At 37.6% G+C, this 12,899-nt stretch overlaps 1 protein-coding gene across 1 annotated transcript in view; it reads right to left on the bottom strand.

The window, feature by feature from the left end:
- The window catches only part of TTN (titin), a 245,450-nt gene that overhangs the window by 209,770 nt on the left and 22,781 nt on the right, over nucleotides 1-12,899 (bottom strand). Inside the window, exons 24-43 of the mRNA XM_069781541.1 lie at nucleotides 12,606-12,829; nucleotides 12,324-12,488; nucleotides 12,052-12,220; nucleotides 9,841-11,531; nucleotides 9,462-9,743; nucleotides 8,926-9,192; nucleotides 8,500-8,772; nucleotides 8,129-8,392; nucleotides 7,769-8,029; nucleotides 6,968-7,228; nucleotides 6,200-6,463; nucleotides 5,847-6,107; nucleotides 5,421-5,681; nucleotides 4,724-4,984; nucleotides 4,496-4,637; nucleotides 4,241-4,406; nucleotides 3,805-4,036; nucleotides 2,971-3,255; nucleotides 2,747-2,872; nucleotides 387-575 (exon numbers count right to left, since the gene is read on the bottom strand). Of these exons, the coding sequence (XP_069637642.1) occupies nucleotides 387-575; nucleotides 2,747-2,872; nucleotides 2,971-3,255; nucleotides 3,805-4,036; nucleotides 4,241-4,406; nucleotides 4,496-4,637; nucleotides 4,724-4,984; nucleotides 5,421-5,681; nucleotides 5,847-6,107; nucleotides 6,200-6,463; nucleotides 6,968-7,228; nucleotides 7,769-8,029; nucleotides 8,129-8,392; nucleotides 8,500-8,772; nucleotides 8,926-9,192; nucleotides 9,462-9,743; nucleotides 9,841-11,531; nucleotides 12,052-12,220; nucleotides 12,324-12,488; nucleotides 12,606-12,829 (6,044 nt within the window). The remainder of the gene's footprint in view (nucleotides 1-386; nucleotides 576-2,746; nucleotides 2,873-2,970; nucleotides 3,256-3,804; nucleotides 4,037-4,240; nucleotides 4,407-4,495; nucleotides 4,638-4,723; nucleotides 4,985-5,420; nucleotides 5,682-5,846; nucleotides 6,108-6,199; nucleotides 6,464-6,967; nucleotides 7,229-7,768; nucleotides 8,030-8,128; nucleotides 8,393-8,499; nucleotides 8,773-8,925; nucleotides 9,193-9,461; nucleotides 9,744-9,840; nucleotides 11,532-12,051; nucleotides 12,221-12,323; nucleotides 12,489-12,605; nucleotides 12,830-12,899) is intronic.

Consider the following 12,899-nt stretch of genomic DNA (forward strand, 5'->3'; position numbering starts at 1 on the left):
ATATTTTCCAACACTTTCAAAGTAATTATTTTATACAAAAAACTCTTACTAGATTCTCCTCACAGTCAAATCAAAGACTGTGTAAGCAAAGCACTACCATTAGAAAGAAGGTTTCTACTATCTTTGGTGCATGACAGATTCTAATACTGGAGAGAATGAAAAGGTAGAGGTGCATGGAACATTGAAAAAATGTGAAATAAGTTTTCCTGCTCATGACCTATATTTTGGAGACATAAATGTATGTTGTGGACATCGTAAATGGTAGCAATTATTTGAGTTAAAAGACAACATGACAGACAACGACTCACATATAATCATCAGTGTATATTAAGATTAGTATTGGAACATGACCTAAAGAAGACATCATCTTTAATTGCACACTGTACCTTCTAACTTCAAGGTAGCAGTGCTTGTCACTTGGCCTACAGAATTACTAGCCACAAAAGTATAGATTCCTTCATCCTCTGGATAAGCTTCAGCAATCTCCAGCTGGTAAGTGTCTTCAAACTGAGTCATTCTAAAAAACCGCGATGGCTTGATCTCTCTGTCTTTGCTGTACCAAGAGACTTTCAGATCTGCTCAAGCAACAGAAAGAAGAAAAAATGTGTAAGTTATGAAATTAGACTAATAAGTAAACACTATTTTTATATTTATATCTGTCAGAAATCTTAATCTCAATTATCTTTTTTAAGTTTAAATGTGCCTTGTATTACTCTGGTAATGCATGATCACAGTGCAAAGTGGTCTACTTGTTGCTTTAAGCTTTGATCTCTGCATTTGAAATATTTGTATGGGAAAACTGATTCTGGTGTTGCTATATTCCTGAGTAAAAATATTTTTCCCTTTCCCCTCTTAATGTATAAATTTAAAAATATTTTGCTACTACTAGAATCAGAGAAAGTCTTATTTTTAAAAAGGGATTCTGCTGCAATTGCCTGATTAAACAAGCTTTAAAATCACAAGGTTGAGCTGAACAGAAGAAATTAAATGAAAGAAATTAAAAAGGAATATTCTTTTGCTAAGGACAGTACCCTACCTCTTTTTGTTGCAAATATAAGTTTTACACCTCATATTTCTCAAGAAAGATCCTGTCTTTGTACCTTTGTAACATTCCTATATAAAATGTTGTGTTACTTGACTTGTATAGATTGTTGTAGACTTGGGAAAGGAGAGGACTGAAGCAGACTTTAACCTTGTCTCTCCACCTGGCACTATATTACATCTTAAATCAAATGTTTTCACACAAATAGTGTGCTATTACTGCAATTCAGAAGAGACAGTGTTTTCAATAGTGAGCTGCATAGTGTGTACCATTAGACAACTGTATTTGCAGTCATGTATTACCTAACCTTTTATAAAAGATTTTCACAACACAAGTGAGGAGTATTCAAATCCATTTGGATACAGTATTCAATAAAGGAAATTTTCAATAGGAAAAATTTCTTTACCGAAAGGGTCATCAAGCATTGGAACAGGCTGCCCAAGGAAGTGGTTGAGTCACCAGCCCTGGAGGTATTGAAACGACATGTAGATGTGGTGCTTACGGACATGGTTTAGTGGTGGACTTGGCAGAGCTACGTTTATGGTTGGACTTGATGAACTTAAAGGTCTTTTCCAACATAAAAAATTCTATGATTCTATGAAAGGGGACTTAGATGAAAGGATCCTTATGCTCCGTGCTGTAAATGCAGCTTCCACATTCACATAAACACAGTTCTTGTAAAAAGAATTGCACTAGCATGCTTTGCCCAGAGGGCAGGCCAGTCGTTCAGACATACATTTTCTGAGTCTTAGCACCACTTCTAAAGCAAAATCAGATTTGTTGTAAAGCTTTTTAAAAAAAATTCGAGTTTGATTTCAAGTGATGTAAATGCAAATTATATATTTGCATATATATGTATAGTAGTAATTTTATGTGGATTTTTACCCAGCTATCAGGATTATTTTTAATTTTGGAGTTTTATTTATCTTTAAATAATTGTAAATTCTATGAGATTGGAACTGGATCTTATTCTGCAGTTTACTGTGTGAATATTTTGTTACTAGTCATACTCAAGGCCATTTAAAGAAGTGAAGAAAAGTAGTTTTATTTGGGTTTGTGTTAACATGGAAAGAATTATTTTCATTGTAGAATGATAGTCTATGTAACTAAAACTAGCAAACTTATTTAAGGAAAATCTACACTTAAAAAGACAATGAGCAAACACCTTTTTATGCTAGGAAAAAGAACACAATGGCATTTTACTGTTTGCAGAGTGATACAAGTTAGTTAGGAATATTAGGATAAACATTGAGGCATAGTTTCAGTCTGTTTGTTTAGTTAATTGCCATGACACTATGTGTCATCAGAAACTTTGTCATGTTCCTTTAACATGATAATACTTTTCCACCATGATACTCCATGTTTTGAAACTCTGCATTTTACTCACTGACATAGTTTTCCAATATCAGTTAGCATTTGAAATGCTGAGGAGTTTCCAAAGACAATTTTTTTTGAAACAGACCTTCTTTTTAGAAATGCTTAATGTTCATGACAGTTTATGACTTCCATGCTTGATGCCATCTTTGACATATGACTTGCTTAACTGATAGTTGTCAGTGGGTAACACTTTGCAGTGTGCATATATCAAATAACTGTACTTCTAGGGAAAGACTGATCCCAGCACATATACTGTTGCATTTTTTCCGAGTTCAGGATGACAAATTCTGAGAGATAAAAAGATGTACAGGATTTCATTAAACCCACCTGTCCCTGTAACTCTGCACTGAAAACAAGCAGACTGTCCCTCAGATGTAACAGCATCACGTAGTGGTATTATGACAGCCGGTGGATACACTGGTACTTCTAGCTCAGGAGAAACAACTTCTGGGACTAAAGGATAAGAAAAAGAAGTCATTTTTAAAGATGAAGATCACACACATGTGGACAATCTCATTTCACAGACATTGTTATGAGCACGGGAAACTCACTTTCCACCGAAAGTGAAGCTGAACTTGTAGCAACTCCGTAGTCATTTTTTGCTTCACAGGTGTACACTGCTGCATCTTCAGGGAAAGTTTCAATCAGCAGTAGAGTATATTCTTGGGCGTCATGAAGAAATTTGCACTTGAAACCTGGTGAAAGTTGTTGATCATCTTTGTACCAGGAAATTTTGGGCTGGGGTTTTCCTGATATCATAGCACAGAAGCGGGCAGGTTTGCCAGACTCCACAGTGGTTGGCTCTAGCTCCTGAATAATCCGGGGTGGCTCTGGAGCTGCAAATTGGGTGGAGAAAGGGGAGGGGGGAAAGAAGGAGAGAGAGAAATATCATTATTGATATTTATCAAGGCTTCAAAAATATTAACCAGGAATTTTTTTATTTTTTTTAAATCTTACTATTCCCAACCTTGTGTGCCCATGAAAATCTACCCTTTTCCTTGACACGGGGGGAATGATCTAGCAGCAAGTGCCTTAGCATGATTAGCAGTGTTGGCATAAGTGTTTTCTGGCAGAATGTGTTCAAGAATTGTTAGTTTGATCCCTCTGGCTAAGCATATTTGTCTGTATGAACAAATTAGTTTTATTTGACTTGAAAATTTCCTGGTCTAAATAAATACAGTGAGGAAAAGAACTGCTATAGCATTTTCATCAGTTAGCCAGCTATTTCAATAGAGCAAAAAACATCCACGTACATGAGGATTTTGGTAGTGTTCCAGATATAAGAGTTTCTTTGGATCTTTTTTTTTTTTTTTTACTTTCAGAGTTAGAATTCCAGAAAAACTATCTAGAAATACAGTCAAAGTGGTGTTTGCAGGGACACATACCATTCACATAGAGAACAACAGAACTCCTATTCCGTCCTGCAACAAAAGTATATTCTCCAGCATCAGAGTAAGTGGTTTCAAAGATGCTCATTCGATGAACTCTCCGTTCCACAACATAACTGTATCTTTCCTCATACTGGAAGTTGATCTCAATACCATCCTTGTACCACTGTGGTTCAATATCATCTTCATTGACTTCAAATTCAATTTCAGCTCTTTGTCTCTCAATGACCTTTGAAAAAGTAGAATAAATTTTAGAAATAGCATTTGTTTTTACAGATGGTCCCAAATTCCAGTTTCCTAGAAGGAGGCCCTGACCTTATGATTACAGATTTTTGTGTTAGGACTCTTGCTGGTTAGGTATTGTTGCTCTTCCTTTGCATTATTCTTTGAGTGACAAAGTTATGAAATATTTATCCTTCTGTATAGGCCGTACCTGAATATCTTTACGGACGCTTCTGATACGAATGTCACGACCTTCCACTATCAAATTGGCACTGGATGTGTTTCCACCTGCTACTACAGTGTACTGACCAGCATCAGACATTCTTGTGGAAGGAATGATGAGACGATGGACATATTTCTCTCTCTGAATTTTCATCCTAAGGACATCACAAAAGAAAATGAGCAAGTCATTTCCTGGGGGAAAATACATAACAGAAGTCAATATGGTGCAGAAACAATCATTTACCTGTCACCAATCTGGAGTTCTTGTCCGTCCTTCATCCACTGGACCTGAATGTCAGGTTCTGAAATTTCACATTCAAAAATAGCCCTCCTCTTCTCCACAACCTTGATGTCTTTAATATGCTTCCTAAATTCAATGTGACGAGCTAGGGCAGAAAAAAGTAGAATCAGTGCCATGACGCTGTTTAAGCCACCAGAAGTCACTAAATATACAAATAAAGAGGGAAAATACCTTCCACATATAAAGTGGCTGATGAAGCTGCTTTTCCAGCAACAAAAGTGTATTCTGCAGCATCACCAAAATGCACATTCCTTATGGAGAGGGAGTGTGTGAGCTTCTTTGTTCGAATCTGGCATTTATCAGTCGATTTTATTTCTACCCCATTCTTTAGCCATTTATAGGAGATACCTTCATAGTTAACGGTAACTTCAAATGTTATTGTATCTTTCTCTTCAGCATTGATGTCTTTTAGCATGGAGGTAATTAGGATGGCTAAAAGAAAAGAAATTGATATGGTTTGGGTTTTTTTGTTCAGTTTTGCTTTATATTAAACACATGTTAACTGGATAAGAGATGTTTAAAATTCTTTAAGACAGATTCTGATTTTTGGTAATTTTAAAAGGAAGGCGATGCATCCAGAATCAATACTACAATTAAATTTCCCCAAACTTGACATATGAATCCAAATTCTGCCTCGTATGGTGACTTGGCATTTAGGTATGTTGGCCAAAAGAAGAATCCAGGATCTGACTTTCAAGTTCACAGCTTCTAGATGTCTTTTAAAAATATAATTGAAGCTCTTTAGGGCTATTTGAAAATACCTCTACAACAGTGCTGGTTTTGTCTGAATTGCACCAAGTGCATGTACTAACACAAACTCTATTATCGGTAACTGTAAAATATTCTGGTTTATTTAATTTTTACGTACGTTTTACAGTCAGAGTTGCACTGACTCTGTCATTTCCACAGACAAATGTGTATTCTGCAGAATCTTCACTGCTTGTGTTCATGATATTGAGCTGATGGAGTTTCCCCTGGACCACTATTTTGAACTTTTCACTCATTTCAATCTCCACACCATTTTTCAACCAGACAGCCGGCACATTGAAATGAGAAACTTCACATTGAAAAGAAGCTGTTTTGGTCTCAGGGATCTCAATATTTTTCATGGTCTTTGTGATGTGTATGGCTAAGGGGGGGGGGAAGACAAAAGAAAGATTTTTTAAAAGTCAGTATGTGTGGAAGACTGCAAAAAAACAAGGGTAACAGGCTATGAAGTGTCAGGTCAAGTTGTTCAGTATGAGTTGGTGTGGCAATTCATATAATTACTTTCTTACAAACTTACAATACTTACTTTCCACAAACAGTTTTGCTTTACACTCAATTTGCCCAACAAGAGCTGTGTATTCCCCAGCATCAGCGGGAGATATGTTATGCAGCATAAGCTTGTGAACTTTCCTTTGAGAGATCATCTTGTATTTATCACTTTGTTTAAGCTCAACATTTTTGTGGAACCATCGGACTGGTACAGTATCATGGGATACACTCAATTCAAAGGAGACAACAGCATTTTCCAAAGCAGTCACATCCTTTGGCTTTTTGATGATCTTGACAGCTTGAGGAAAAAAGTTATCAAGATTCAGCAGTGTGTTTGCGTTGAATTTCAAACCACACCTTAAAGCAAACATTCAAACCAGATTGACTTACTTTCCACATGAAGTCTGGCATTTGCTCCTATCTTTCCAAGCTTAAAGCTATAAACAGACTCATCAGTGACAACACAATGTTTGATTTTCAGTTTGTGAACTGTTCCTTTCACTGAAATTTCATATTTGTCATTTGATTCAAGTTCAACACCATTTTTAATCCACAGTGCTCCTCTCACATCAGGGTGGGTCAGTTCTACACTGAAAACTGCCTCCTGTGTTTCTGTCACAGTCAAATTCTTTAGTGTCTTCTTTATCTTAACAGCTAGGGAAAAAAAGAAAAGAAAAAAAAACAACTCACAAAAGAGACCAAAATTAAAAATTATAATAAATATAATAATCTTAATAAAACTGAATCATGGAGTTTCATTTTAAAATCTAGTGTGTGTATATATATATATATATGTTGATTTATAGTTTCCACTGAAGTGGTGTGCTTGGAACACAAAAAGAAACATTTACTTGTAGCATCCATGAGAAACAGGGTTTTTTATTTGATATGTTTACTACACAACTAGCAAAGAGTGAACTTCTACCTGCTAACCAGTACCTTGAGTAAAATGTGTTTTTATTAAAACACCATGCTAAGTTCTAAATATGGAGACTCCAAAATACAGTAAGTTTTCTACCTCAGAAAGCACATCATAATATAAAAATATTTCCCAAAAATGAAGCAAAATATGCTTGTATCTTAGGATCTGATCGAAGACACAGCAAGTGATGCTGGACTGAGTCTTAAAGACATCAGTTAGTTATAAAAAATACTGACCTTCGACCTTCAGTTTGGCAGATGTCTTTGAGCTTGCTATTTCATAGCTATATTCACCCATATCATCCAGTTTTGTGACAGGGATATTGAGCCTTCTCTTTACACCATCAGATTCAGCATGGTACTGATCTGTCATAGGTAATGGTCTCCCATTTTTTAGCCACTGGCCATCTGATTCAGGATTTGCCACCTCACATTCAAAAACAGCTGGCTGGGACTCAGCCACAGTCAGGTCAGTAAGAGGCTTTGAAATGGCACCACCTGTTGGGAAGCAAAAGCACAAGTTTTTGTTGTGGTGTTCAACTTTCTCCCATACAGAAATGCAACCACATGAAAAGTAGAAGCTGGAATTCTTTGCCCTAATTTGCAGCATGCCCACAGAAATTCTGAGTTCCGTGAAAAAAATCAAGAATAGAATGTGACTTGAACATCACAAAAAGATGTTTCTTACTTCTATCCTAGTTATTCTCATTTATTATTTTTATTATCAGCGCAGGTATACTGAACATTCAAGACAAAAAACTTCTTTTTTACATTAAGTATATCAAAAGCATACTACAGCATTCCATACTATGGCTCTGATTTAGCAAAACATATTAGCAATTACTTAAAAGCTTTGTTGAATTCAAATTATACCAATCACAAAAGATAAGGGGAAGAACAAGGAGAACATAGAAAAAAAAAGATAAAGACAAAAAAAGTACAGAAACAGCACAATTGCCACAATTATGAAATACAGTGCATTGACCATTGTTTTTAAATCACAGTGAAACAAAAATCTTGGTCTTTAACCCTACTAACCTGCTACTATAAGCTTTCCAGATGTTTTCTTCTCTCCAGCATAAAATACATATTCTCCTTCATCATCTTTCATCATCTTCACCACTGTCAGTTTATATATTTTGCCGCGTGCTTCAATTTTATATTTAGGACCAGCCTTTATCTCTTGGCCTTTGAAATGCCAAATAACATCAATCCCTGAATGGGAGAGCTCGACCTCAAAGGATACATTCTGTGTTTCAGTGCAGGTGATGTCATGAAGACCTCTAATAATCTGAATTTCTATAAAAAGAATACATTACAAATATATTAGTTGTTTCCACAGTTTTGTATTTAAAGAAATAATTTCACAAAGAACTCTACATCTTAAAGGAAACCTACTTTCAACTGTGACATTGCAACTTGTTTCAACTTTGCCAACCATTAGCTTATAACGTCCTTCATCTGATGCATGGGTTCTGGTAAGCACTAGCCTCTGTTTAGTGCCTTTACATACAGCTTGTACACGTTCATCAGGCTTTATCTGATGATCATTTAGGTACCATTTGGAGGAAGACACATCAGGTGCTGAAACTTTGCATTCGAGGATAGCTTTTGTTCCTTCAACTACTTGAACATCTTTTAGAGGCACCACTATTTCCACACCTGTCAAGTTACAAAAATTTTCATCATGAAAAAAAATATGTCTTTAAGAAGTAATCCTAAAGGACCCCAAAATCAAACACACCTTCAAAATCATGATAACGACTTACTGTACACTGTGATCTGTCCAGTGGTTGACAGTCCGAGACCAGGAACACTGAAAGAGTAAGCTCCACTATCATTCTTTGTTGCATCTTCTATCAGCAACATGTGTGACTGTTTATCCAACACAATGTGAATACGATCACTGGATTGAATTTCATGACCATCTTTCATCCAGACACCTTCGGCATTTTCTAGGGAGACTTTAACTTCAAGTTGTACAATATCTCCCTCACAGACTTTTTGATCAGTAAGTCCTTGAAGAATAACCATGGGACGAGCTGTGGAATGAAATGAAGTTAATTAATCCTCATAACAGATAAGCAGAATATTGAATATTAAGGCAGTATGGGATATAGTGATATAGCTATAACATGTGCTATAATATAGAAAATCTGTCCTATACAGACAATATAAGTATTAGGAATGCTTACGCTTCATCTTCAGTTTGCAGTGAGTCCTTTTTCCATCAACAACAAAACTATATTCTCCTTGATCATCTTTATTAACATCTTTAATAGTGAGGATTTGGCGACCACGGCGGGATGCAATCACATATTTATGATTAGAAGTGAGTTCAGCATCGCCATGATACCATTTCCCCTCCACATCTTCTGGGGAAACCTCGCATTCAAGTTCACCTGAGAAAGATTCTGGTACTTCAACATCCTCAAGTTCTTTAATAAACTCAACCACAGCACCTACAGGCAAAAATAAGTACATTCAATAATAAGCTTGATTAGATACCCCTGATGAAAACATTTGTTATTAAATGAGCCTAAGGAAATGAACATATATACAGTGTAAGTATTTTACATAAATAGATCTCCAAACTTTCACACTGGATTCCAAGAATATGAAAGCAGCTTGAATATTTCTTAGTGCTTTAGACATCAGTTTAAATTGTTTAATTTCTTCCTGAAGCTGATTTGACTTTAATCTGCATGGTACTGAGCTGTGTGCTTCTTACCTTCGACAGTAAGCTTTGCAGTAGTTTTTATGGATTCGTCTTCTACGAGTGCACAGCTGTAGTCATCAGCATCAGACATTTCAATTGCTAGTACAGAAAGAAAATGAGCCTTTCTGTCTGAGTGCATCCTGTATTTGTCTCCAGAATGAATCTCAAATCCATCCTTAAGCCATTTCACTTTGACAAAGGGTTCTGATGTCTCACATTCAAATGTTGCCATGGAGTCTCTTTCTTTAGCAACAATATCTTGTAACTTCTGGGTGAAGCTGATTAACTGTTTGGCTGCAACACAATATGCAGTGAATCAATAGTGCACTGACCATATAGACTTAACATGCTATGATGAGCAGTAGAATAAAAGTAAGAGAATTTAAATTACCTTGTACTAACAGGAAAGCATGGCTAGAAGTTTCACCAGCTATATTGACTGCTTTCACCATGATGCTGGCAGAATCATCAGAAGTCACGTCTCTGATGACTAATTCGCAAACATTATCTTCAGGCCAGTACCAATACACACGATCAGTCCTTTCAATTTGCACACCGTTTTTGAACCACTGACACTCAGGGTCTGGTTTTCCCACCACTCTCACACGAAAGTGTGCATCTGTCCCCTGGGGTACAGTCTGGCTTTGAATTCGTTCAAATATCTTTGGAGCCTCCATGCTTGGACTAAGCTCAACTTTCTCTGGTTTGAATGTTGGAATGGTGATTTTGCCTTCAGGAGGAAGTGCTTTCTTCTCTTCCTCTGGGATCTCTTTGGTCCAGTGAAGAAGTTCTTCTTTTGTCTTTTTTAACATTTCTTCATATGATTCATCTTTTTTGCGAGACTTAAGTTCCACAGCAGTGATGGCTTCATAATAGCCCTCTTCTGTCCTACGCTTGAATTTACTACGCAGCTCTTCAGATTCCTCTGAAAGCTTCTCATGAGTGATTCTTTCAGCCCTTTTCAGTTTCACCACTTCTTTGGTTGTTGCTTCTGCAGGTTTGTCTACCTTCTGTACCTCAAAGAGGAGTTTTCCAGGCTCTGTCACTACAGGCTCATGTTTGGGTTCAGGAGCACGACGAAGAACAGATCTGAAGTCTTCCCTCTGCTGGATCTCAAGTCTCACCTTATGTTCAATAAAGCCTTCTGGATTCTCTGCAGTGACTTTCACCTCTCCTGTGTCATATGATTTGCAGTCCACAATATCCAGGTAGTAGATTCCATCATAACGGAGTCTAAACCTTTTGCTCTTACGGATGAGCTGTCCATTGAGGTACCAGTTGACCTTGGGCAAAGGATAACCAGTCACACGGCAGCGGAATCGTGCTGTTTCACCTTCCAGGACTCTTGCAGGTTCAGGAACCAAAACAATTTCTGGTTTTTGTTTTTCTTTTTGGTCCATTGCAACTGCAGGAAGAGCACCCTCATGGGCCATTCTTTCTAACTCTTCAATTCGCTGCAGTCCTCTTCTGCCTTCTGGCAACTGGGATTCTTCCACAAGGCTTTTCTCATCCTTTACGATCAGAGTAGCAGATGTATGGTCTGTACCATATTTGTTAGTTGCCCTGCAAGTGATCACTCCGCTATCTCTGGAATAGGCTACTCCATAGTCCAGGCTACAGTACCCAAACTCATTGATCATGCGGAGTCTGTTAGCTGCTTCTAAGGGTTTGCCATCATGCAACCACTCCACCACCATGGTTGGGTCACCAATTGGTGTAAGCCTGCATTCAAAGTGTGCTGGTCCAAATTGCTTGAGCCTTAAAGATGTGAGCTTCTTCTTAAAAAATGGTTTCTGTTGCTTTTCTTTGTCATAGAGATCTCCTTCCTCCCATTGCTCTTGACCATAACGCAAATGGAGAGGCTCTAACTCTGGTGCAGCAATCTCCTTGGCTCTGTAAGTTCCTTTTGGAATGATTAATCTCCTTTCTGGTTCAGGTTCTGCATGTTCAACTTCAACATTTACTTTGCACCGAGTAGTGTCCCGCCCAGCTTTATTGATAGCAGTAGCAGTATACCATGCAGCATCTTGCCTGGCGGTCGATTCGATTTTAAGGGCAGCCGCCCCTTTGGTTCCCTCAATCCTGAAATATTAAAACATTTTTTCAAAATTTTTTTGCACTTCTTTCTCATTCATTTTTGCCCTTCTCCAAAATTAGGTCAAAGCCTCCAAAGGCAAATCTCTGGAGGAATTAGACATGTTGTTTATGTTTATTCATGTTTATGAGTGCAGTGCCTAAGAATCAAACAGATAAGGGTAACAAAAACCAGTCTTGAATTCAATGGCAGTTTTGCCTGCAGAGGACTTCAAAATCAGAGACAGATAAAGGTTCTCTGAATCTCTGTTGTAAAAGCATTGGCTTTGCAGAATAAAAAATACACAGATACACAGTCTGGAGAAAAATGGGGTGAGTCCTACAAGATATTTTGTATCTCTTAGCCTTGCTGCAATGCAAAAGCTGTTACTAGCTTCAGTAGCCATTGGACTAAGCACTTAGTGAATCCCTTCTATGGAAGCAAGGGTATTCAGCACACTGTAGGAGGCACATTGCAGGGTGGTGATTATTACCTCCTTTACTATTTAAACAAAATAAAAATGCTTACTTTATTTTGGGGTATTTATGAGGTACAATGATGTCACTGTTCTTCAGCCATACGATGTCAGGATTAGGGTTACCAGTAGCTTTCACTGCCATCTCCAGTCTGGAACCCTCCCTTACGCTAACATTCTTCAGCCTTTCCACAAAGTGTGGTCTGACTAGGTCTTCCTTAGCTGAAAGAGCAAGGGTAAGTTATCACAAGAGGAAATTACCTCACCATGGTTTTTAATAAGAAACACTCCTCAGACTCCTAAAAATAGCATGCACAGTAGGTACCTTCCACAGTCAGTGTCATTGAGACTGAAGCTTTGCCCGCCCTATTCTGGGCAATTACAGCCCATTCTCCAGAGTCATCAGGCATAGCAGGAACAATGATCAATGACTGGGTGCCATCTTCTTTAATCACTATTTTATGGGTGTAGTCATTAATCACTTGTTGACCTGCAGATACACATGAAAAAAAAAAAGTTACACTCAAAACAGTGTCTTAACAAGATTTAAAATGCAGGTAAGATTGGTTTTTAAGATTATTTGTTGATGAAAATGAGGCTGATGTACCATTATGGAACCAGTATGTCTCTGGCATAGGTCTGCCAACAACTTTTAAGTCAAATCTTGCTGTCTGCCCCTGTGAACATTTAAATGATGTAGGTTTCAGCACAAAAACTGGCTTATATAGTCTCTCTAGTTGTCCTTCATCAGTTTCTTCTAATCTGCGGGCAGGAGAACGAGAAGGAGAACTGCGGGCAGGAGACCGGCTTGGAGAGCGCGGAGAAATAGACCTGGAAGGAAAAGATAAGACAGGTGTGTATGACAACATCATATAGTAGTGGGCTGACCTGATAAACAGAG

This window comes from Haliaeetus albicilla, chromosome 4 (assembly GCF_947461875.1).
Source record: "Haliaeetus albicilla chromosome 4, bHalAlb1.1, whole genome shotgun sequence".
Lineage (NCBI taxonomy): Eukaryota > Metazoa > Chordata > Aves > Accipitriformes > Accipitridae > Haliaeetus > Haliaeetus albicilla.